At 44.5% G+C, this 26,791-nt stretch overlaps 1 protein-coding gene and 2 long non-coding RNA genes across 6 annotated transcripts; 1 reads left to right on the top strand and 2 right to left on the bottom strand.

The window, feature by feature from the left end:
* Positions 1–5,289: 5,289 nt before the first annotated feature.
* Positions 5,290–8,446, bottom strand: LOC136490233 (uncharacterized). Its single transcript, XR_010767558.1, has 4 exons — positions 8,315–8,446; positions 7,931–8,231; positions 7,545–7,608; positions 5,290–5,933 (listed from the first exon to the last, which is right to left on the bottom strand). It is a non-coding gene; the product is annotated as an uncharacterized lncRNA (long non-coding RNA).
* Positions 8,447–10,034: 1,588 nt separating this feature from the next.
* On the top strand, positions 10,035–12,236 carry LOC136490220 (uncharacterized). Of its 4 annotated transcripts, XR_010767555.1 has the most exons (5): positions 10,035–10,191; positions 10,321–10,391; positions 10,735–10,786; positions 10,906–11,691; positions 11,765–12,235. It is a non-coding gene; the product is annotated as an uncharacterized lncRNA (long non-coding RNA). The 4 variants fall into 4 exon arrangements; XR_010767554.1 differs by having other exon boundaries at positions 10,735–11,691; positions 11,765–12,236; XR_010767557.1 differs by lacking the exon at positions 10,321–10,391 and having other exon boundaries at positions 10,036–10,191; positions 11,765–12,234.
* An 11,223-nt stretch (positions 12,237–23,459) lies between these two features.
* LOC136460801 (anther-specific proline-rich protein APG-like) lies at positions 23,460–24,488 on the bottom strand. Its single transcript, XM_066460371.1, has 2 exons — positions 24,244–24,488; positions 23,460–23,565 (listed from the first exon to the last, which is right to left on the bottom strand). The coding sequence occupies exons 1-2, from the start codon at positions 24,486–24,488 to the stop codon at positions 23,460–23,462; spliced, it is 351 nt and encodes a 116-aa protein (XP_066316468.1).
* Positions 24,489–26,791: the final 2,303 nt, after the last annotated feature.

Below are 26,791 nucleotides of genomic sequence, written 5' to 3'. Positions count from 1 at the left end.
TTTTGAAGGTATAAGCTTTCAATCTAGATCCTTGAAGACTATGGTACAAGTAAATGGACATTGAAGCATAAGGTGACCATGCTGGAGCTATTTTGATAGAACAATATTGAAATTGGTACTAAGGTTTGCTGATGCGACCTACAAAGTCATTATAGTTCACCCAAAATAAAATTTGATTTTCCTTGTTGGGGAGAACAAAACGTTCATTGCATATGACATGAACCATAGTAAAGTTCATGTCCTCTCTACCTAGGTCATCGGCTATCATAGAACTACCTAGAAATTATTATGTATGAACGACGGACCTCACTATCTTCCTTGTGTTCCCTTATTCATGGAGTCATTCACAGAGCAATAAAGATGCATATGCTATATTTTGATGTTACGACATGTCTTTGTTCAGGTAGGTAGTTGTTTTGATTCTATATATAGGCCAATTTGGGCTTGGTAACTAAAGGAGTGGTGTGTTGAATATCATTAGTTCTGCTACTTTGTGCATGTTGCGGAGTCTGAGTGCTTGTTGACGGTAGTTAACAACCATTATAAACCGTTAATAAAACATGTATAATGGCACAATTGAGATCATCAACAAAGGTCAAGGGGTTTAAACTAACAAATTACATGAGTTTTGGTGAATCTGTGATTTCTACAGGGTTTATCAAGAAAACCGTCAAGGTGGACCTGCATGTCAGATTTAATTACGCTTATCCATCATGAAACGGACACTAGAAGGTTCTAGAGGACACCACGCTGAGGCAGAGAGGCAGAGGCTGCCAGGTGGGGCCGACCGGCCCCACCTACAGGTTGCCTGGCCCCTGGGCCCACGTATCAGACTTCACGTTGCAATATCAGTTCTCCACCACCTCCTAGGTTGCATCTACACCGTTCCTTATGTCGGTTTGATCCAAGGGCTCATGTTGGATGCTCCAGGCCTATATATATCAGCCCCTGTCCCCTGAAGGCATCAAGTCATTTGAGAAGACAAAACCCTAATCATCCTCATAGCTCTAGCATATTCTAGGGCATAGCTAGTTAGGCTAGGTCTAGAGGGAGGCAAGCAGGATTTGCTTGGATTCCCGATCAGTGTCAAGAGCATGGTTCGTTATAATCTTTGTACCCCCTCTCTCTTTTGTAGCTCCATTACTTTTATATGCTTGCTACAATTGTTATGATAATATTAGTATTCATCTTATTCATGTTCTTCGTTATAATGTTCATCGTCTACTTTGATTATATACCTAGTAGAGTTGGATTATAATCATATTCATGCATATGTTCGTACAGCGCTCACCCTAAGGATCCATGGGTGGGTTGTCGACATTGTGTAAGCATGGTGCTTATACGTTGTTTACCTACAGATACACCCTATATTCCGGGTCATGTGGTAGATCGTGAACGTGACACTCCCGTTGAGTCCTTAGTAGTCCACTCCCCGATGTAGGTAGCACATAGGATTTGGTTACGAAGGGGGACAAGCTCTGATCTTAATCTCCCTTAGGGCCTGTTCGGTTCCGAGGGATTGACCTCCTGGAACCGTTCCTGGCCGGAACATTTCTACAATTTGTATAGGACAGCCTCCACCAGGAATCGATCCTGACAAGAATGATGCAAAACGAACAAGCCCTTAGTAATATCCCTTATGTGTAGATATGAAGATGATCTTAGCAATGACTTATAATTAAGAATGACTTAGGAATTATTCCTCTAATATTCTACTTGACCATGCTAATGCCATAGAAAGGAGTACTCTGAGGGATTTATCATTAGCATTGATCAATACTTATCATATATATATCTTATCCTATGACTTACCCATGTTATGTGTAGAATATTAGTTATGGTTTACTTCTCCATCAATAGTATAAGTTACCAATACTTGTCCATTCTAGACCTTCTCTGTGGTAAAAATATAAATAATGATACTTGGAATACTCTTGGGTGAAGTGATATAATGGTATATTATATGTGCACTTGTAGATCCCTTTTCATTCATATATATTCTTTCTAGTCACATAAATTAATAAAGAATTACTTAGAGTTATTCTAATAGTAACTGCTAGGTAGTACCAACAAGTATCTCTGGCATCATCACTAGGGATGACAACCTAGTAAAGTAATGTCAGGAGATATAGATTTATAATAGGTGGATATTAAAACAAGTGACAAGTTAATAAATACCAACAATGCTTCTAAACAATTTTCCTACAATGGCTAAGGGAAGGAAGAAGAGGGTTTCCATGGTGCATTGGCTACCAATATGAAGGAAGCACTCATTATAGTTTGCCTTGCAAGTAGGAGTGGCACATAGGAGGACCACAGTTACCTCATCTTTGTTATGTAAGTATGTAGAAATCAATACCTTTATTATGCAACATCAGTTGACAAACTTGTCTTGTTAGTGTCCATTGTTATTATAAAAGTACTCTTATTTGTGGACATGATGTATAGATGTAATGATTATATATGTATATGCTTTGTGTTGAGTAAGCTATTAAGCCCCAGCTAAATTAGTAACATTGTACAATTCTATTCACCGTCGGATGTAAGAGCCGTTGATGTATCACCGCTGCTATTCGTCTAATGTGGCAAGGATCAACAGTGTATCACCACCGAATTTCTTAGTAACTTGACACAGATTAAAGGATCATCAAAGGCGTATCATACAAGAAGGCAACTGGTGACCATGACCTTTGAACAGATAGTTCATACACCCAAGCAATGGTGATGTTGACCTTGACACAGATGTGTTGAACATCAAAGTGATGGTGAATGTGCACTGCACATATTCAGATCGTTGTGTAATGCGACGGTGATCATGACCATTGCACACAAGTTTGAACACCCAAACGATGGTGCTATTCACCTCGACACAAACGTATCGGACATAAAAGCGATGGTGAACCCGCACTGCACACAATCGGGCCGTGGTGCAAGGCGATGGTGATTATCATAATTATAGTCAGGATCATAAACCAATATGACAGTGTTGAGATCCTTCATAGTTGGTTGTTAGCTGACCGTTATGCCTTTGACTATCAACATCGAGTGTTTACTACCAAGGCCAAAAATTGGCTGCGATGGGGGTTACAGGACAACTATGATAGGTCTGTTGTAGTAGTGTATGCTTCAAAAACTAACTCTATTGTAGTGGAATACATAGGATGGATAGGGCTTTCACCACCTACCAACGACTACTACTAACTATCCGAAGAGATAGCCAGGATCCAAGGTACCCTATAGTATAAGCACCATGCTTACACTATTTGTTACTACTCTAATCTCACACAAAGACTAGAGCATCAGCTAGTGACGAGGATCCTACACTATTGGGAACTTACTAGTCTAAACAAGATATAATTAGCATAACCAAAGTATAACTAAATCTCAAAAATAGTATGCGAAGAAAGTAGAATTGAAAGAGTGCTTGAATATAAAGTAGTATATATTGAAATGGATAAAGCCTTACAAGAAAGTACAAGAACTACACCAGAGACTCCTGAAGACTGCTTCTAGACTCTAAACTGAGCTCAGCTCACTCTAACTCCCACTACTAGCATTACTAATTAGAGGACTAATAGTGACTCTTTCTTCTCTTTCGCACTTGATACTCTACTTGTGTGTTTACAAATGAGCCAACCACCCCTATTTATAGTAAATATGAGAGGGATGCATTTGTAGGTAGAGGAGAGGCGGCAGAGCTGCCCCGTGGGATCGAGCGATGCCATATGGCATCGGCCGACCGTTGGATTCCACGACGACATTGCATCCAACAATTGTGGTGACTTCCCAATGTCGGCTGGAGCTCTCCTAAGTCTTTTTTGTGTCTAGAGCTGTCCCAAGTCAATTGTATAGCGGTTGCATGCTTCCCTTCTGACTTGTGGGCCCATGGATCCTTGGGGAGCTCAATGGAGGCCCTTGGATTGAACTAGCTTGAGATCAACGTGTATGATTGCACAAAATTGTGTTTGTTGGTTGAGCACATGGATTGGTGACATAGAGAGGTACATGGACCGTCGGACTGATGGTGGTGGGGTCGGTCGAGCCCAGCAGTCAGCCCCTGGTGGCCCTACCTCCTCCTATGTGCTCCTGGTGCTTCATTATTGCATGTTTTATAATTTTTCCCTACATTCAAATATTCTCAAGTACAAGTGGAATCACATTAGTTCAAAACAAAACACTACACTTGATGTTGATTTATCACTTACTTTGTTGCATTGATGATGGGTGAAATTGGCATTTTATAGCCATCAACAGCATACACTTGTGACGCCAACTCTTACAATGTGTGCCCTCAGAAACATTCAATTTCAACATGTTCGCAAAGCCAGCTACCGAAAATTGCATATCAAGTTTTTGGATTGATGGAAAATTAGGCAAATTAACATGTTTGTGACAACAGACATGTGCACATGTGATATCTAATCACAAACAAGCTAAGGAACATGATACTGATCATGATTTTAATCATAGAAAATAAAAGACCGATCACTACAGTAGCATACCTAGTGGCACCAGAGTCAGTTTCTACTAGTGGTCATAGCCATTTGTTGATGTAGTTGTCCCATTCGATGCAGTGCAGAGAGGTCGTAGTGTCGATCTCATCAAGGCAACCATCACCGGAAGTAGTGGAAGTAGTTGATCATCGTCACCTCGTACTTGAACACTAGGAACACCGTACTCGAACACCAGGAATGGAGCGTGAAGAAGTGAGCAGTCATGCTAATCGCTACCCAAAAACTTGATTGCATGCCTACCCGTGCAAGTACACAAGCATACAAAGTTTCAGAGGCTTGCTCTTTTGAACCTGTGCACGTAGGTGGTCAGAATGGAGATGGCAGAGCATAAAAACAATGTGGTGGTGTTCTTGGCTATGTGTTCTCCCTCGCGAACAAGAAAAACAGTGCCCCTTTTATACAACAACAAAGGAAGACGAAGATGAAGTGCCAGGTGCATGAAGAGATAGTGGTCATCATAGCATCGACCATTACTAGTAAAATATGGAACTAACAAATCAATTGTTTGTTACTAGTAACGGAAACCATTGAGACATCATGGCCCACCAGCACATAATAGTTATCATGATCCAGTAACACATAATGGTCATCGTGCAGTCAACACTCATCAAACCATCAATAATAGTGCATAAAGGACCTATGCATACTATACTTAGCATTAACTATAGTCTTGGAATATTCTTTGATTTAATGGCTGAATAAAAATGGGGACAGAGCCAATTAAATCGAACACTTTGTTCTCCTTTATAAGTAGATTTTCCAGAAGATGCAACAACTTGTTGAAACTAGCAGTCAGACCAATTGTATTGAGCTTCAGCAACAACAATGGAAGAACCAATCAAAATATCGTCCACTCTTTGGTACAATCCTTAGATTCATTGTACAAGGGCTCCTTCATTGTGGTCTTCAAGGCCTCCATAGCTTTAGAAATGAACATTGAGGGCTCTGAACAACGTTGCAACAATATCGTGAAGAACTTCAGTTGTTTGTTACTATCGACACGGTAACTAACCTCTTCGTCGCCACCTTCACTACCAAAGGAATCATCAGTGACATCTGGCACAACATAACCTATTTGTAGACAGTGGTGTTGTCCTTTGGCAGGCATATTTCATCCCTCGACGACGGTGTTGTCTGGGTTGCCAATTGTATAAGATGCAGAACTACCCTCTAAATGTTTGGCCCAAATCATGTGTGGCTTCATGAAACCTCGGTGAACCAAGTGAGAACTAAAATGGCATGTTCCGTGTCAGCAAATACAACAATGTTTTATTACAGTATATGCACGACAATATATATGTGCTTCGTCTTCTCTCTGCACACATGTCTCTTCGCGACAATAATAAATCTATCAAACTCCAACTGGTTTGATGGATCAAATCTTGATAAATTGTACATCCATGACCTTTCCATCTTGAACTGTAAAAATATCCACTCACAATGAGTAATTAATTCAGATCTGATAATGCATTAATATATAGGTGTGACTTATTTATTAAATTATTCAAATGATTGAAATAAGAAAGAGACATGCATATTTCTAGGAAAAAATATTCGCTCAATGGTCTCATATAACATTCTATATATATGAATAGATATTACAATCAGTAAAGCATAATTTAACATATAACTATGAATAATTAATTAGTCTATTTTAATAAACAAATTCATCATCTAAATCTAGATCTATTATCTATTCATTCATGAATGTTGTTCCTAGGATCCATAAATTATGACTTCGATGTTTTATAATGGTAGAAACATGTGAAGCTACCTCATACAACAAGTTTAGGACACAAACTATAGTTAATACGGTGCTAAAAAAAACCAAACACCAAGCATTCTCCCTCCATACACAAACCATATAAATCTAGGTCTACTTAGGACATAAATTGTGGAGGATTCGTCCAAAAAATATAGGTTAGGCATTAACTAACCTTCTTAAGCAACCTCCTTCAAAGAAATGAAGATCAAACACATCCCCCCTTGCATTTTGAAATTTTTGGACCTCCAAGAATACTAATAATGGAAGGTAGCTCGGTCTAAATACCACTGCTCAAGGAAGAAGGGTGTAGGAATATTTATACTAGCGTCCGCTTAAGAAAATCACGAGTTTAAATGGTTTTACACTAGTGGTTAGTGGTTTGCTTGAGATGTCGCGAGTACAAATAACTATATTTGTACTAGCCGTTTTGTTTATATATATATATATATATATATATATATATATACTACCCCTGTCTATAAAATAACTTATTCTATAGCCACTTTGAGTTACGATAATTACTATATTAATTTACGAAGATTATAGTAACTCCTTACTAAGTGGTTTACTATAACGGTAAATATCTCCGTGTGTTGTAGTAACCCAACTATCGTAAATATGTATTGACATTATCGTAAATTAGTATATAAAATTATCGTAAATGGAGGTGACTATAGAATAACTTATTTTATAGATGTCTACTGAATATACTCTCCCTATATATATATATATATATATATATATATATATATATATATATATATATATATATATATTATATATATATATATATAGGGTGAGTTTTCTATACTCCGAGAGTAACTACTCCCATGTACACACCGTACAGCCTCGGGTCAACCAGGAGAAGCTAACGGGTTCTAACTAACGGGTTGAGAAATATCAGGTGACGCATGCTGATAACTTCCGTGAAAAACGAATCAGGTTTGCTTTTGACGACGTTGCGTTGCCATTTTTTTTGAAATGTGTGCATTAAATAGTTGTATGTGTATATACCTAGTTTTTTAGAAGTATGCATGGATACTTCTTGCGGCAATGGGTATGTATTCATACTTTGTTTAATCTAAACAACAAGCTGGCCAGGTTTGGTTAGCGATGCTCATTAGCATATTTCTTCAAAAATATCGCACACATGCTTTTCGTTAAAAAAGCATAAACAAATACTAGTCCAACATAATAGTATGGACCAATACTTTAAAATAAAAATAGTATGTACAGATACTGCTTCAAAAAACAAGCACACATACTTTATACCGTATGTGGATGCTTCTAGAAGTCGCCAATCCAGTATCAAGTGATACGTACTCCAATCTGGAAAAAAAATCTAGATGAAGTGATATTATATTGAAAAAGTATCAAGTGAAACTCTAGTCATTAGTATCGCTGTTGTATCAAGTGATACTCCGATCGATCTGAAAAATAAGGATCAAGTGATCCTGATTCCTAAACATAAAAAGAGTATCATGTACGTGGTACTTCAGTCTGTAAAAATGAAACCAAGGCATCACATCTGGGTAGGAGGGAGAGGAAGGAAAAGGCAATAAAAGCATCTTTGAATCCACCGATGTGCTAGCCTTCGGTGCCGCGTCCCATGGGAAGCAAGCAGCACATGTAGACACGGATCGATCTTAACCTTGTTAGGGATGGGGCAACATGCAGCGTGGACGATGGGGAAGTGGATGTAGAGGCTACTTGGATGAGGAGGAGGCGACGAGGAGAGTCCGGCGTGTCCTGGCCCGGCGGAGTTGCAGCAGAGGTGCAGGACCTAGGAAGCTTACGTCACGGCGTCGACGCTGAATGCCAAATCCCTGTGTGCGGCTGCGGCCTCCATCTCCCAGGTGCGCAGCACACATTCCCGCTTCGCTGATCTCGCAATCAATGAACCGATCTGCGGAAGCGAGATAACAAGATGTTGGAATCAACCATCTCCCGATCTGCATGCCACGAGGAGAATAAGATTAGGGATAAACAAATTGATCATATTAGGAACAACGACGTGGGTTTCAATCTACTGTACCTAGACTGCATCAATAAACCGCGTTACCAAAATCTCAGATCGAAGCACAGCATCGTGGCCGGCGGGCGGCGGCAGGCTATTGGAGCGAGAAAAGCCGACGCCGCCGCACGGCCTGTAGCAGCTGGACGCCCGCAAATGACGACCGAATCTCCTTATATTCATTATATTAACGGGTCTGCTTAATTAACCCGCTAATGCACCTCGGGCACCACGTTGGGAGGCTCTTTCGGTGTAAACTTTACTCGCAGGGAGTATGAAAAATTTTCCACACACACATATATATCTACCCTACCCTATAATACACCCAATAAATCTACAGCCACACAACAAATGCCTGCTCCACAGTCATGAACTATACTATATCCACGCCCATGAATACACCCAGAAAATATAACATCATTAAAACGGATGTGCTAGATTATCTCTTAGACATTCTCTCTCATTACTCGTCCAAATCCAACGGCTCATGTTTATTGTGTCTGCCCTTCGTCGCCCTCCCGCGGACCTCCCACGACGCATGCGCTCCCAGACGCACGCGCGAATCCCCTCTCCCCCGACGCCTCCTCTCCCACACCCGAGACTCCCTCTCTCCCCAACGCGGCGTGACTCCTCCCCTCCCCACGCCGCCAGGCCGCCCCCTGCCCCTTCTCTCTCTCTCTCTCTCTCTCTCTCTCTCTCTCTCTCTCTCTCTCTCATTCGCATACGGAGCAGGAAACGCGAAAAGAAGAGCACCAGCGGCGCGGCGGCGGCGGCCCCGGCGTGCGCTCGCCCCTGGAGAGGGCACCATGGGCGCCGGCCGCCAGGCCACCAGGCGAGGGCGCCGGCATAGGACGGCAGGCCGTCGGCCGCTAGCAGGGCAGTCCAAGCCGGTTGTCTGCCTCCCACCAGGCAAGCCATCCGCGTCGTCCTTCTTCGTATCTTGCTCCCTGCTCCTCGTCGTCGGGGTTGAGGTTGGGGAAGCTGAGGGGCAGCAAGCGGGATGGCGACAGCGTGCGGCGCGGCACCGATTGGGGGCCTCGCGGGCGCGCGTGGGCTCCACCGCGGCCTCGCGGGCGCTCGTCCCATGTACGGTTGCCGGCCTCTCCCATCCCAGGTATGGTTGCCTGCCTCTCCCATCCCATTTCGATTTTGTTTCACTTTCGTGCCAGAATCGGGATCAGTTCCGTTAATCCTGCAAATTTTGCGTCCAATCTAGCCGATAAATCGTCGACCATATCCCCTCCCTTGAGTTATTAGGATGGATGGGATAGGCAAATTAGGAGCAGCAATTATTAGGATCTGAAGCTGTGTCGACTTCTCAACAGCTGTGTTCTGCCGCGTTTCTCACGAGAACCTAATCAATATCGTCTTCTTTCTTAATTTTGTTTGTGTGATTGGGTTACCACTTGTAAGTTGTTGTCTGGTGTCCACGGATTGTTCGAAGAAATTTCCGTGAAATGTTTTGAATTTGTTTGTCAAAATTATGATCAGTGACCTGTGCTTATTTGTATCACTCGGTTGAGAAAAACATTTCTTTTACAGTTTCTTAACCTTGCGTGTGTATTGCAGCTACAATGATGTGTCGAGCTCTGTTTTTGTTTATTTTCTTCCTCCAGATATATGAGCAACGAGGTGCCAGGTTTCAAGTTGATATAAGCAGTGAGATCCCCCAACCAGCGGCAGTCTGCCCAAGTTAGGCAAAAATACAGTATGTAGTCAGCTAGGAGTTGGAAATCTCCCTGACATGAATTTTGTTTGTATACCTTTCCTCACTTATTTTTATGCAGCACGATGAGCATGCTTACTACCATGAGAGAGCTTTGGAACTTTCATGTTTTGACAGGATACAACTGGAACTGGCTTCGCTGCTGGGCTGGAATTCTGAACTTTTCTTACTGGTTAGTTTGCACTCAACAGTATTAAATTTATTGCTCGGAGCATGTCGTGTCTTAGTGCAAAACTGAACCAGCATTCTTTGCTTGGTATAATATCACATGGGATTCCTCTTACTTTCCTGTTTCTCCCAGGTTGTCAATTCACAGTTCTGCCAGGTTGTGGTAACCCATATAAAAAAGGCTCAGTGGTACTGAGATACAAGGTGTTCACTTTGGCTCATAATTTTTTAAGAAGAGATTTTTTTTCCTATTCTTCAATAATCCTGATGGGTAAAATAACCCTGAAGAAAGAAGCTCCCTGAGAATTATTTGGAAGCACAAAATAGAATATTTGCTGAACTCTGTACCTCATCATGCATTATGATCAATATAACAAATGAACAAATCATTCCTTTTTCAAAAAGAAATGTTGCATTGGCACTGATAGTAGCAAGTGAAATGACACACTGTCATATCTGATGACATTTTTTTGAAAAAAAATATCTTTTGTATTAAAGACACAAATTGGTTAGCCCTTTCTATGTTTTAATGTTTGTTTTTTCACAGCAAAAAAGCAGAGGTCACCTAGGTACATCAAGATTGATCTCCAGCAGCATAGGTTCGATCCAAAAATCCAACTGAATTAATAAGTGTTGACATCCATAACTCTGTTCGTTTTTATGTGAAATTTAAATATATCTCATCCTTACACGCTCATGCACTATATATGAAAAAAAGGATGCAGACATGATGACTTTGCAAGCTTTGCAACGGCAACGCTATCAAATCAGATAAACATACTTCTCTGATCTCTGAATCTGTACTCTGTTGTAATACATATCTGCAATTAGATTCCTGGAAGTCATTTCTACACAGCTAATTGCCTGCGGGGGCTTGTACTATGTAATAGTAATTCTTATTATTTTGATTGTTAACTATTCAGTGTCTTGAGTAATTTTAAAAGGAGTCATTAGAATATAGATGGTTCTTCTAGCTTTTTTCGAACTCATTATTTAGTTGTGGTTTCCACCTTTTGTTAGATTTTTGAACTCATTATTTCTTTGCAGATCACTTTAGCATTTGGGCTGAGGTATTATAAAAGTTTTCAGATTATATGATGTATATATAAGATAGATATATCATACAATTATGTTCCTCTTGTGTGTTGCAAGTTAATTTGGGGCCTAATAAGTATTTTGAAAGTTAGCTGTAACTTTTAGACCTTGGGATCAATAAATGATACATGTGCAGTTTGCCTCTATCTCTTGCACCCTGCAATCTTGATTAGTTGTAGCACAGCTAGGTAATGTTCTGAAGAGAGTATATGCAGAACAAGAGCCTTGATAGCTCTAAAAATTGCAGTGAGAGTTTTGAAGTTTGGTAATTTTGATGCCTAACTCAGAATTCAGAATTTTGTTTCACCGGTGCCTATTCTATGAATTACCAGCCCTCGACGAAAAAATGGAGACGCCAGGAGAGGGATGCACTGCGCTCAGCAATGTATAACAAACATACATACTCCAGGTACATGCATACACACATATTGCCACAAGATATATATACAACACCATGTATATAAACACCACCATGTCAACAGCTTGCAGCGAAGAACAATGCGAGAGAGGAAATGAATAGGAAACAACGTGAGTACCGCGCCAGGATAAGGGCTCAAGAAACCAACGAGGAAAGGGCGAAGAGGAATAAGAGGAAGCGTGAGTAACGTGCTCGGCGAAAGGCTGAATCAAGTGCACTTTCAAACGTACCGGATCAACCAAGTGCACTATCTTCGGAAATCTTCCGTGGTATAAGAATATGGTGTTTAGAACATGTGACTGCTATCGAATGATTAGGCATTGTTTATTTTGTTCATGGACCTTGCCCTGTTTACTTCAATAGCACCGCAATATCCCTGTTTACTCCAATGGCGCCCTGCCTACTTAAGGTCTTAGGCAGATTGTAAATTAGATGGTTAATGTGAGACATAACTTTATTATGCCTTGTTATGCATAAATGTTTTTTTGGATTATATACATGGTCATATACAATTGTGTGAAAGTTGAACTATAGAAAAAATATTGTCCTTTGGGTGTTTTTATGTGCATCCCTAAAATGAAGCCGTGGCGTTAGCACGGGCACTATACTAGTATATATATATATATATAACTACTACCCTGTAGCTGGTTATAAAATAACTTACTCTGTAGCCACTTTGAGTTACAATAATTACTATGTTAACTTATGAGATTATAGTAAGTCCTTACTAAGTAGTTTACTATAACGTTATGGTAAATATCCCCATGTGTTATAGTAACCCAACTATCGTAAATATGTATTGACATTATCGTAAATTAGTATATAAAATTATCGTAAATGGAGATGGCTACAGAATAACTTATTTTGTAGCGGCTGAATATACTCTCCATAAGTGGTTTACTATAACATTATGGTAAATATCCCCATGTGTTATAGTAACCCAACTATCGTAAATATGTATTGACATTATCATAAATTAGTATATAAAATTATCGTAAATGGATGTGACTACAGAATAACTTATTTTGTAGCTGGCTACTGAATATACTCTCTCTAATATATATTCTATAGCCACCTCCATTTACGATAATTTTATATACTAATTTACAAAAATATATATACACACACATACACAGGTGATAGGTGAAGTCAATTGCTAGTACAAATATGTATATTTATACTAGCGGTGTCCTTATACAAACTGCCAATGGAAAGTCTACACCTGCTTGGTTTTTATGAACTATTAATTAGTGGACAAAAAGCCCCAGCAGCCATAAAAACCGTTTCTATACTAGTGATACCATTGGCGGTCCATGCACATCTAATAGAGATTCTGTGTTCTGTAGTGTAGTGACGTGATTAAGTCTACAATGGTATATGGTGGCGACTTGGGCAACAACACGTGGAACAATAAATGATGGGATCGATAGAGCATAAAAACAATCGAAAGGATAGTGATTTTACAGTAATGCTAAGAATGGCACTACAGTTTAGGAAAATACATTGTGAAAATTACATCTTAGTAGGTGGAACTATATAAGCCAAAACAGAAGACGTATTTGAGCTACTTGAGAAATTTCAAACAAGGCACATCCATAGTGTTGTGTGTATCTAGGCGTGTTTCAGATGTTAAGTTGTCCAAATATATGTTTCGATTACATTTTTTATGTTTCCTGATATATATTTTTAACGTACATTTTTTCCTGCAATTTTTCCTTACTAGGGTTTGAAGCATACAGGGTCGGTGGTAGACTTGTAGTAAAGATATGAGGATCTAAACTCACTGCTCGATTCAGGTTCTTTGCCAGTGCCTGAGGCACTTGGCAAAGGCCAAATTGCACTCGGTAAAGCCTTTGCCGAGTGCGGCACTCAGCAAAGAACACACGGCAAAAAATTGATCGGCAAAGCCTTCTTTGCCGAGTGTCTTTTATCGGACACTCGGCAAAGGCTTTGCCGAGAGCCCCGCGGGCACTCGGCAAAGAAAAGCGACTGTCACGGCGCGGGTCCCGTTGACGGTCACTTTGCCGAGTGCCAACCTTGCAAACACTCGGCAAAGATTTTTTTAATTTTTTTTAAAAAATTCTTTGTCGAGTGCCCTCTATCCGGCCCTTGGCAAAGATGTTTTATTTTTTTCTAAAAATTCTTTACCGAGTGCCCCCTGGCCGGCGCTCGGCAAAGTTTGAATTTTTTTATAAAACAAATTCTTTGCCGAGTGGCCTCTGGCCGGCACTCGGCAAAGTTTGAATTTTTTTTTAAAAAAAAATTCTTTGCCGAGTACCATGGTCATGGCACTCGGCAAAGCTGGAAAAATGGTTTTCCGAGCTTCCATTTTTCCAGCTTTGCCGAGTGCTGTGACCATGGCACTCGTCAACGGTGTCCTTTGCTGAGTGCAACACTCGGCAAAGTGACCCAAAACAGCAATTTTTAATTTTTTTTTTTTACATTCCATAATGACAAATAAATTCATACAAACATATATCACATATATATCTCATCCATCACATATATATCTCATCCATCCACACATCCATCCGCACATATCACATCCATCACAATATATATCACATATATAATAATAAGTGCTCAAGTCCATCCAAATAAATCCACAAGTCCATCGCAAGTCCATCAAAGTCCACAAGTGCATCACAAGTATATCACAAGTCCATCACCAAGTGAACAACAAATAAAAAAATACAATGTGCACTCATCTCAGCCACTGCAACTGTGGTGAAGGCAGTGTTTTCCTAAACGCTAAACGGTAAACAGTCGGTCACCTACCGTTTAGCCATTATTCGGGTAAAACGTCCCATTTAATGGGCTAAACGACCAATTAAACGGGGTAAACGGGTGATTAAACGGAAACAGCGCACCATCGTGTAGCGTTTACACGGTGTTTAAATGGGCTAAACGACCGTTTAGGCGAACAATGGGTGAAGGCCCAGCTCCATCATTCAGAGGTGCATGAGGTGGATTATTCAAACCACTATCAGATGGAGACAGCAAAAAGGAGAAAGATTGCATGTGAGATAAGATTATTTGGATAGCTAATCTAGGAAGGTAGAGGCCATATAAGCAAAGCACAAGCGAAAGTAAAAAAATTTCATACTCACAGGAGTAGCTGCAGCTGCAGAACACAGAGGCAGAGGTGGAACCAATAGCCTAGCTGGCAGAGAGAAGCCCACACGTTGCCCAAGCCCTTATAGGAACTTCGTAATGTCTGTCAGCCTCTGCGCCTGGGCCTGCCGCTCGGCCTCTAGCTCCTGACGTTGCCTCATTTCTTGTTCCAGCCGGGCCTGCAATATTTCACTTTAATGTTTTAGTAATGCAAAGCTAATTAAGGTGTGTAAAGATCAATGTATGACGAGTAAAATAGGAATAACCTCAAGTGCGTCGACCCGGTGCTATGCAGCAGTCGGCCGTGTGCGAATGGCCGGGCTCTCGCTTGTGCTCCGTGCTCGGATCTGGGAGAGAGAGGGAGTAGAGGTCGTGTCGATGATACCATCGCCAAGCCAGAACCAACCATGCTTCTTGCCTTGCCCCGCCCTCATGATGGCCTCTCCATCGAAGTCCTGGGTGCTCGGATCATGGTGTGGCCCATGGAGCAACCTCGCCACCTCAGTGTACTCACTGATGCGGGAGTGGACGCTCGGGTTCGTGTATGCCTCGGGCAGGTCCTCTAGGTTGAAGGAGACGTCGCCTTGCCCTTGTGGGCCAGACACCATGCCTAGAAGTCCGAGCAAGCCTGGCCACTATGTGACACCGACTGAGAGAAAGACAGCACGATGATTAGAAATCAGGCAGAACTGAGCGTCATAATAGATAAATGAATTCGAGTACCCATGCGTAAATCCATTCTTCACAAGATGTTTACCCATTTGTCGATGAAATATGGTCGGCAGTCTACCTAGGGGTATCCCCAAGGTAGTAGATTATCGGCAGACAGATGCGCAAGCCACAAACAAGACGGTGACGCAAGATAGACACGAGGTTTTATCCAGGTTCGGCCACCAAGAAGGCGTAATACCTACGTCCTGCGTCTGATTTGTATTGTTGTATGCCAATGAGAGATGTTTTTTAGAGGGTCCCCTACCCGCTTTATATAGTCCGGGGGCAGGGTTACAGATCTAGAACCTAATCCTAGCTAGTTACAATTGCCATATGTGGCCGGATAAGGATTTCTATTCTAACCGACCAGGATCTTGCTTGATCGCCAAATCTACCTTGACTCCTTGCGCGGGACTCCAATCAGGTTGGCCGGGCCACGCGTCGTCTTTTGGTGGATCGAACCCACTGATCCGGCCTGGCCCAAGCCTAGCCGTAAGGGTATAGGGGTTAATACCCCCACAGCTAGTCCCCGAGCACTATGTATTATGCTGTAACACGCCACTTTAACCTTCTCCGAATAGTGAGGCTTGAGTCTTGACATCCCTGACCACCATTGTCGCCGGAGAAGTAGGTTGTTCAAATAATGTATGGTGCTCTTGAGAAAAAAGAAAAAGATTTCCGTCCTATAAAGTGTGCCCACTTGTATTTCTAAAAAGAAATGTAAGGGAATCTTGAAACGTAGCATCCTTGATCAGCAGAGGTGTAGGGGTCGGAAAACAAACACATTCACCGCAAGGTGAAGTGTGTCCACTTAGTCCCCATGTATTCTATCCACTTAGAAAATTTGTCGATCAGCACAAAGACGCATGTAAATTTCCCTGGAGCTGGTTTGAAAGGCCCGATCATATCCAGTCCCCAGCATGCGAAAGGCCAGGAAGCTGGTATTGTCTAGATCTCATGTGCTGGTACGTGGATTCTCTTGGCGAAGAACTGACAACCCTCACAGTGGCGGACTAGCTTCTCTGTGTCGGCTACTACGATGGCTAATAGAACCCTGCTCGGAAAGCCTTACCAACCAGCGTTCTTGAGGCCGCGTGGTTGCCGTAGGAGCCAGAGTGGATTTGGTCCAGGAGATGTTTGCCATCCTCCTGGGTTATACACTTCATCAAGATTTCCTCCTTTGCGTTCTTACGCCATAGCTTGCCATCGACGAGCAGGTACTGCTTACTATGACGCATCAGGCGCTCATTTTCTATCCGATCAGTGTAACCACTGCCATCTGTTAGGTACTTGATGAAAGGTATTCTCCAGTCGGGCTCATGAGTGGTCGGAGGCGGCTCGGCGGTGCTTGACGCTAGAACCGTAGCCACCAATTGCTGGTCTAGAGGCTTGTCTGCCGTGGAATCTTCCTCTTCGATGGAAGGCGTGAGTAGGTCTTGGACGAATACACCATGTGGAATTTTTGCTCGGGATGATCCTAACTTTGACAGTGCATCCGCTGCTTGATTCTTGTCTCGGACCACGTGTATGTACTCGATGCCATAGAACTTGCCTTCTAGCTTTCTGATCGATTTGCAGTATGCATCCATCTTTTCGCTGGTTGTGTCCCAGTCCTTGTTGAGTTGGTTGATGACCAGAGCAGAGTCTCCGTAGACATAGAGACGTTTAACACCAAGCTCAACCGCAATGCGCAAACCATGTAGGCATGCTTCGTACTCGGCGGCATTATTAGATGCTGGGAAATAAATCCTGAGAACGTACTGGAGCTGTTCCTTGGATGGTGAAACAAAAAGGACTCCTGCTCCCGCACCATCAATGTTGAGAGAGCCATCGAAGTACATCGTCCAATACTCGTCGGATCCTAGAGAGGCAGGCATGCTTAAGTCTGTCCACTCGACGATGAAGTCGATGAGTGCCTGAGACTTGATTATAGTACGGCTTGTAAATTCTAAGGAGAAGGGGCATAGCTCCATAGCCCATTTAATGATGCGCCCATTCGCATCCTTGTTGCTAATGATGTCTCACAGCGGGTACTTAGTTATGACCACCACACGATATCCGTCGAAGTAGTGTTTCAACTTTCGGGATGTTATCAGTATGGCGTAGATCAACTTCTGAATCTGTGGGCACCTAGTCTTGGACTCATTGAGTACCTCACTAATGAAATAGATTGGCCGTTGTACCTTATAGACGTGGCCGGGCTCATCGCGCTCGACCACCATGGCAGTGGAGACCACTCGATTAGTAGCCACAATGTAAAGCAGGAGTGTTTCGTCTTCTCTTGGAGCAGTGAGGACCGGAGGTGACGTAAGGTATTGTTTCAGCTGTGTGAAGGCAGCGTCTGCTTCCTCCGACCACTCAAACTTTTCAGATGCTTTGAGTAGTTTAAAGAACGGTAATCCTTTTTCGCCTAATCTTGATATGAAACGGCTGAGGGCGGCCATGCATCCGGTAAGCTTCTAAACATCCTTCACCTTTTTGGGTGGCTTCATGTCCAAGACAGCTTTGACTTTCTCCGGGTTAGGGCGTATGCCATCATGACTGACGACGTTGCCAAGTAGTATGCCAGAAGGAACACCAAAGATGCACTCCTTTGGGTTTAACTTCCACTGGAATGTGTTAAGGGCTGCAAAGGTGCGTTCCAGGTTGTCAACAAGGGTATGTGCTTCCTTGGTTTTGACAACTATATCATCAACATAAGCCTCGACGAGGTCGTCTTTTATCTCATTTTTGAGGCAAGCTTGTATAGCGCGTTGGTAGGTAGCCCCGGTGTTCTTGAGCCCGAACGACTTAGTCGTGTAGCAGTAGGCGCCGAAGGGCGTGATAAAAGATGTCTTGATCTGGTCATCCTTTTTTAGAGCGATCTGGTGATAACCAGAGTAGCAATTGAGAAAGGAAAGCAGCTCGCAACCGGCGGTTGAATCTACGACCTCGTCTATGCGAGGTAAGCCGAAGGGGTCCTTAGGGCAGTGTTTGTTGAGATTAGTGTAATCAACACACATTCTCCATTCATTATTCTTTTTGCGTACAAGAACCGGGTTGGCTAACCACTCTGGATGATACACTTCTTTGATAAATCCGGCTGCCAAAAGCCATGTAACTTCTACCCTAATCGCCTCCTTTTTGTTGCGAGCGAACCGTCGTAGCTTCTGCTTGATAGGTTTGGCCTTACCATTGACATTTAAGGAGTGCTCAATCAAGTTCCAAGGTACACCGGGCATGTCAGCAGGTTTCCAGCGAACACATCCACGTTGCTCCTTAAGAACCTGACGAGCGCGTCTTCCTATTTGGGATCCAGGTTGGCCCCGATAAGGGCCATTTTGCTGGGATCACCGTCGACCAGCTGGATCACCTTGTGCTCCTTGGACTTGATGTTCTTGCAGTGGAGCCTCGAGCTCCTGGGATCTCTAGGTGGTCGGTCGAAGTCTTCTTGGCGTCGAGCATGGTCTCGGCCATGCGAATAGAGAGGTCATGAGCCTCTGCTATTTTGAAACTATCGTCTTCGCAGGTATAAGCTGCGTACACTGTTGCCCTCGGAGGGTTAGAACTCCTTTCTCGGTAGGCATCTTGAGCACTAGATACCTGTAATGAGGTATGGCCATGAACTTGGTGAGCGACGGTCGACCAAGAATAGCATGGTAGGTGCCGTCGAAGTCAGCGACCACGAAGTTGACGTAGTCGATACGGAAGTGGTCCGGGGTCCCAAACTGCACAAGTAGCGTGATCTGCCCAAGAGGTGTAGAGCTCTATCCGGGGAGAACACCCTAGAACTGTGCCTCGTACAGCTTGAGGTCCGCCTGAGCTATCTTCAGGGTGGGTAGACTGTTCTTGAACAGTATATCGATGGAGCTGCCGTTGTCAATCAGTACTCTATCGAACTGAACCTTGTTGATACAAGGATCGAGGACTAGGGGAGAACGTCCTGGCTCAGGTATTGCAACCCATTGGTCCTTTCTGCTGAAGGAGATTTTCACGGTGAGACCATGGAGGGAGCCGGGGATCGGCGAGGAGGTTGTCGGTGTTGGCCACGTTCAAGCAAGCACGGGCGAGCAGCTTACATTCTCGTTTGGTCTCGATGGACACTTTGCCTCCGATGATGGTGTGTACGTGATCGGTTGGCTTGACATACTTGTGACGAGGGTCTGCATCGTCGTCAGTCGTTATCCTCGTTGCACTGTTCCCCTGCGTCAGTTAGGCTTAGTCGGATGTATCCAGGAGCCTGTTGGCGTGTGTAGATAGACTTGAGAATGCGACAATTCTCCATGGTATGGTTTGACTTAGGATGGAGCTGGCAGGGCCCTTTCAATGCTTTGGCGTAGTCGTCTTCATAGTTACAACGTCCGCCACCCTTTTTAACGATGTTGACGTTACCGTCGTCTTCTCGAGCACGCTTGCTCCTGTAATCGTCACGGCGGTTATGCCGCTGATTACGTTGGTCGCGGTGGTTGCGGGAGTCGTTGCGCTGGTTGCAGCGGTCAAAATTGTCGTTTCGACCACGGTTGCCGTGGTAGTCGTCGTGGTGTGGGGGATGGTCGGAAGCGTGGAACCCTTGCTGCTTCTTCAATAATTATCTTTTTAGCGTCGTCGGTGTCCGCATATTTCTTAGCGGTGGCTAGGAGCGCTATGACCGATTCAGGTCTCTTGCGGAGGAGCTTGTCCCTTAGGGCATCGTGGAAGCGGAGGCCAGTGATGAAAGCCTCGATTGCCTTGTTGTCAGAGATTGATGGGACCTTGATGCGCATCTCCGAGAAACGCCGGACGTACTCACGCAGTGGCTTATCTTTTTGATCTTGAATCTGTTGCAGATCGTATTTGTTGCCTGGTTGTTCACAAGTAGCAATGAAGTTGTCGATGAAGGCTTGCTTGAGCTCCTGCCAAGAGTCAAAGTAGTTCACTGGCAAGCTGACCAGCCATTGGTGACCTGCATGGCCAACAGCGACTGGGAAATAGTTAGACATGACGTGCTCGTCAGCCATGGCTGATCTACACGTAGTTTCGTAGAGCATGACCCATAATTCGGGGTTTTCCTTACCGTCAGTACTTCTGAAGTTTCTCGAGCTTGAAATTCTTGGGCCATATGACTTGGCGAAGGTGTGGAGTAAACTGCTTCAAACCCGGTGGGCCGTTGGCAGTGTCATATTCCATACGGTGATAACTTTCGTGGGATGCTCGATCGTCGGCTCTCTAGTTGATGCGAGCGCGCAGATCGCGTCCACCGAGGTAATGGCGGAGATCGTTATTGCCATCACGGCGATCTCGATTGCCATCTGGATTAGCCCTACGACCATGGTTATCGTGGCGATTGTCGTGGTTGTCCCGGTGGTTATTATCCCGAACGTCGCAGCGGTTGTTGTCCCAACGGCGGTTGTCATCCTGGCCACCATCATGGCCACCGTTTCTGCCTTGACGGTTGTCTGATGGGTCATTGTTGCGCGAGCCATGTTGGTTGAGTGGCTATGAGTGACTTGGGTGCTGGCGGCTGTGGCTTGACTCGACTGAGATGGATGGAGCCCAAGCTTGGTTTATAATCTTCGTGGTCTGGGCCATAGCAGCCGTCAGATAGGCTTGTATTTCATTGTGAACTGCTTGGGTTTCCGGGGTGTTGGGTAGCCATTGCATTGTCTCCATGGTGACAGCTACGTTGGCACTTGGAGTCTTGAAGACCTATTTGTCCCCCACCCTGTCGAAAGCATCGTTGAGGTCACATGGCTGGACCCTTATGCGTCGTGCCTCCTGGTCTGCTTCGGCTTCGATTTGTCAGTGATTAAACCGGTCAATATTGCGTGCTTCACGTGTAGTCCTTTCTTGTTCTATTTCGCCAACTGCTGGCGGTTCGTCATTGCTGACAACATGGATCAAATCCCCTCATCTTGGCGAGAAAGACGGGAATTGTGAGAACCCTGGGGCGTGGTCTGGGATATCCAGATCGTACTTGACACCTTCATCTTCATGATGCTGAAGCTCGGTGTGGACAGATGCATTAGATGCGATGCCAGACGAGGAGCTGGAGTCGCCCTCTTGGACTGTGTGGACGGATCCTTCTTGATAATCTTCAATCCGGATCATGTTGATGAAGTTGCGTGGCTTCGGTCGAGGTCGATGCATAAAACACAGATCCAAGTGACATTGTAGGTTGTACGCGTAGTTGGAGGCAGTGTTTCGTAGGCCGTAGGGCTGGACCTGGTGGTTCTCCATTGAGGCTTAGTACTTGAAGAGCCGGAGACCCATCGCGAAGGCTGGCCAACGACAAGCAGAGCGCCCTTCAGGAGTAGATGTGACCACGAGATCTGTACCAAGTCATGTAGGATGACTGGTCTGAGCTGGTCGGGTAGATCTGTTGTGGGGAGCGGCTACCTGCTCATTAGGTTGACTTTGAATCATACTTACCAGAGCTAGGGTTTTAGCGAGTTTGGTGCCGACCCAATTGATGGAGTCGAGCAGGTCGGTGTTGTCGATCTGCTTCCCTTTGTAGCGGGGAAGCGGATGACGAGTTATCGGCGTGGCTGAAGGTGATGCAGGCGTGGTTGGAGCCAGATGTACCGTGGTTAGAGCCAGATCCATTGTGGTCGGAGCCATATCCGTCATGGTTGGAGCCGTATCCACCGTGGTCGGAGCCGTAGCCGATGCAGGTGAAGCAGTGGTCGGCGCAGACTGAATCCATGCCTCCTCCGGGGTCATGGTGATGAAGTCGTCGGAGCCGATGGTCCAGGTGATCTGGCCAACGGTGAATGTGAGGCCGTTCGGCGTAGCCATGGAGCCGGAGATGATGACCATCTTGTTTGCTTGGAGAGCAGTACGCACACCCCCTACCTGGCGCGCCACTATCGATGAAATATGGTCGGCAGTCTACCTAGGGGTATGCCCAAGGTAGTAGATTGTCGGTAGATAGATGTGTAAGCCACAAACAAGACGGTGACGCAAGACAGACACAAGGTTTTATCCAGGTTTGGCCGCCAAGAAGGCGTAATACCTACATCCTGCGTCTGATTTGTATTGCTGTATGCCAATGAGAGATGTTTTTTAGAGGGGTCCCCTGCCCACTTTATATAGACTGGGGGGCAGGGTTATAAATCTGGAAACTAATCCTAGCCAGTTACAATTACCATATGTGGCCGGATAAGGATTCCTATTCTAACCGACCAGGATCTTGCTTGATCGCCAAATCTGCCTTGACTCCTTGTGTGGGACTCCGATCAGGTTGGCCGGGCCACGCGTCGTCTTTTGGTGGACTGGACCCACTGATCCGGGCTGGCCCAAGCCTAGCCGTAAGGGTATAGGGGTTAATACCCCCACACCATTTCTACCTTGTTTACCCTTCTCCTGTTTCCACATTTGCTGCAGGGACACAAAACTAGGCAATGTCCTTTAGCAGCCTTGCCAAATGCACTATTCAAGAAAGCATCGGTCTTGTTCATCCATTCCGTGGTGTAATCACTTTGACTTCTCTAGCCCATGAACATCCACTGACGGTCATCCATCCTCTAACAAATGTATCAGCGAGTAATGTAACCATCAATTGCATCTACATGGTGTTCCTTCTATCTAATAGGTGAGGATAGGTCCTAATCCCACCCGCGGATGCGTAGATGAGATTAGTTTCCATGCTCTACTCCTATCCGAGACAGAATTTCAGCAGCACCTCCCCGCTATTCTCCAGATACACGTCCTGCCAAAGAAGAGTGCGTATCCAGAGAACAACATGGAGGTGATGCTGAAACTCTGTCTCAGACCGGAGCAAACCATGGAAACTAACCCATCTACGCATCCGTGGGCTGTCCAAAAAACATGGATAATTCGAAACAGATACGGTCATAGATATGCAAAGATCTGCATACCTCCAACCATATCTCTTTCGAATAGGAGACGCCTAACTAGGTTACGTGATCTACGACCATGATACGGAAAGAGGGGTTATACCTAGGGTGGCGGTGGAGTCAGGCTAGCGGGGCCGTGGTGGGTCGGTGCAGTGACGAGGCGACATGGTGCAGGTAGACCGGCACTGGCAACGGGAACTCCAACTCGGCTCCGACGGGCTCTTCTCTACAAAAATGGAACAAAATACTGTCATTTAAAAAAATCAGCAGAACCTTCCCTACACGGTGAGGTTTCCAAAACCTACAAAAAAGAACGGCACGATGGCCGACAAGCACATATGTCTCAAGAGAAGCCATGTAGTTTGGATATCAATCCATGCATAAGAATATATCCAAGTAGTACCACTACTTCTACTACTACTTCCACTATTGCTACTACTACTACCACTAGTGCTACTACTACTACACTATTGCTACTACTACCACTAGTTCTACTACTACTACTACCACTAGTTCTACTACTACTACCACTAGTTCTACTACTACTACTACTACCACTAGTTCTACTACTACCACTACTTCTAATACTACTACTACCACTAGCACTACTACTACAACTAATACTACTACAACTATCACTACCACGACAACAACAAGAGAGAGGGCACACCTGATGGGCGCCAGGGGTAGGGGCGGGCAGTGTCGGGGTTGGGGTCACCGAAGTCAGGAACGGGGTCAGGCACAGGGCGGCATCAGGGTAAGTGGTCCATGGGGCGCGGCCGGGGGCATGGCCGGCTCCTACTCCTCCCCCTCCTCCTCCTCCTCCCCGCCTCCTCCTCCTCCCCTCCTCCACCCACCGGCATTGGCGGGCCGGCGTGGGCGAGCTAGCCATGCTCGGCCACACATGGGCACGGGGGTGGGGGCTGGCGGGGGCGGGGGCAGGCGTCGGCACGCAGCGCGGGCGGGCGGCGCGCGGCACGGGGAAGGGCGGCGGTGCGTGGAGTCGGCGGCAGCCCGGTGGCTGGCGGGCATGGGGGCGGCCGCGGGCGCGGCGCACGGGGAGGGAAGGGTGGCGCGCGGCGCGGGGGCAGGCAGCCGTTGGCAGGTGGCGGCGTGGGGACGGCCGGGAGCGGCGGCACGGGGCGGCATTGGCCGGGAGCAGCGCACGCGGGGGCTGTCTGTCTGTGTGGCTTGGACTGCCTGGCCAAATTCGCCTAAGTGCCCCCACCCGCCCCTTTGCCGAGCGCCGGATCAGGGAGGCACTCGACAAAGGAGGCAACTTTGCCGAGTGCCCCAATTCGGCCGTCGGCATAGATTTTTTTTTGAAATACCTTTGCCGAGTGCCCTTATGAATCTTTGTCGAGCACCTTATTCTTGGCACTCGGCAAAGACCCCCTTTGCCGAGTGCCATGCCCCGACGCTCGGTAAAGTTTTTTTTTGTTTTTGGCCTCCAAATTTTTTGTGCAGCCCTTTTAAAGTACCAGGAACTCCTCGTTAAAATTTGGAGATTTTTGTGGCTTTTTGATATATTTAGTTATTTATTTCGTTTCCTTGAATTTTTTCGAAAAATATAAATTTGAACTGCACGTGGTACAGATAATGAAATTTAATGATTCAAAAAATGATAGTCATGTTACTGAGTGTAGTGTGAGGCCGTATCTAGGAACGTCCAAAATTTCGGACATCTTGTTCACGAAATATGACCGCGAACTTGCGTGCGAAGTGTTTTTAAATTCTATAAAAAGCAAACAAAGTCCAAAAATCATGAAACTTGCTGAGATGACGTGATATCGTATGTGGAGGCTATGATAAAAATTTCAGATGATTTCATGCACGTTGTCACGTACGATGCTTACAAACTAGGACATGAAATCTTCTGAAATTTTTATCATAGCCTCCACATACGATATCACAACATCTCAATAAGTTTCACGATTTTCGGACTTTGTTTGTTTTTTATAGAATTTAAAAACACTTCGCACGTAAGTTCACGGTCATGTTTCGTGAACAAGATGTCCGAAATTTTGGGTCCATTCCTGGATACGGCCTCACACTACACTCAGTAACATGACTATCATTTTTTGAATCATTAAATTCCATTATTTGTACCATGTGCAGTTCAAATTTATATTTTTCGAAAAAATTCAAGTAAACGAAATAAAGTAACTAAATATATCAAAAAACTAAAAAAAATCTCCAAATTCTAACAAGGAGTTCCTGGTACTTTAAAAGGGCTGCACAAAAATTTTAGAGGCCAAAAATAAAATAAAAAACTTTACCGAGCGCTAGGGTATGGCACTCGGCAAAGAGGGTCTTTGCCAAGTGCCAAGAATAAGGCGCTCGACAAAGAGGATTTTTAAATTTTTTTTAGAAATTTTCTCTTTGGCGAGTGCCTTCAGAGGGACACTCGGCAAAGGTATTTCAAAAAAATTGTAATTTTTTTAATTCCTCCCTTTGCCAAGTGCCGAAGTTGTAAGGCACTCGGCAAAGACATTTCAAAAAAAATATTGAATCTTTGTCGAGCGCCGTGTCAGGGGCACTCGCCAAAGTAATTTTCAAAAAAAAATCTTTGCCGAATGCCTAACAGCAGGCACTCGGCAAAGAAGGACGTGGCCGAACACCGTTACGCGGGGTAGCCTATACCGAGTGCCGCGCTTTTGCCAGGATCCCGGCACTTGGCAAAGAAGGTCTTTGCCGAGTGTCCGATTTTTGACACTCGACAAAGACCCTGTTTCCAGTAGTGACTCGTCACGCGCGCGTGGGGAAACGTGGCAGTGCCCCTTCCTATAGTTTATTTAGGACATGTTTGGTTCTTTAGTCGCTCCTAAAATTCATGTCACATCAAATAGTTTAGATACTAATAAGGAGCATTAAATATAGATTAATTATAAAATCAATTACATAGTTGGAGGCTAATTAGCAAGACGAATTTTTTAAGCCTAATTAATCTGTCATTAGCACATGTTTACTGTAGAACCACATTGTCAAATCATGAACTAATTAGGCTTAAAAGATTCGTCTCGCAAATTAGTCGTAAGTTGTACAATTAATTTTGTAATTAGTCTATATTTAATACTCTATATATGTGTCAAATATTCGATGTGACAGGAATTTTAGGAGGTACCGTAGAAACCAAAGAGGCCCTCACATGGTAGCAGTTGCCGTCTCGCAAAGGCAGGACGCTGCCCTAGGTGTGCGACTTGTCCGTCTGTATGGCCGTAGCCCGGCAGAAAGCTGCTCAAAGAATCAATCCCTCGTGCACGTACTTACCTGCCCCCCAACGCTAGGAAATACTATAAATTGATCTGAGATTAACGCGCCGGGATACGTGTACAGATGAAATGCTAGTTAATCCGAATGGTTAACATTGTCCTATATCCGTGCATGCATGTGCTGAGCAGATGGGTTAAACCTAGGGACTTGGAGCCGTAAAGAAATTCTGAGCCGCGCCG

Source organism: Miscanthus floridulus, chromosome 1, assembly GCF_019320115.1.
Source record: "Miscanthus floridulus cultivar M001 chromosome 1, ASM1932011v1, whole genome shotgun sequence".
In the NCBI taxonomy this organism is placed as follows: Eukaryota; Viridiplantae; Streptophyta; class Magnoliopsida; order Poales; family Poaceae; genus Miscanthus; species Miscanthus floridulus.
This window is presented reverse-complemented; position numbering and strand designations above follow the sequence as displayed.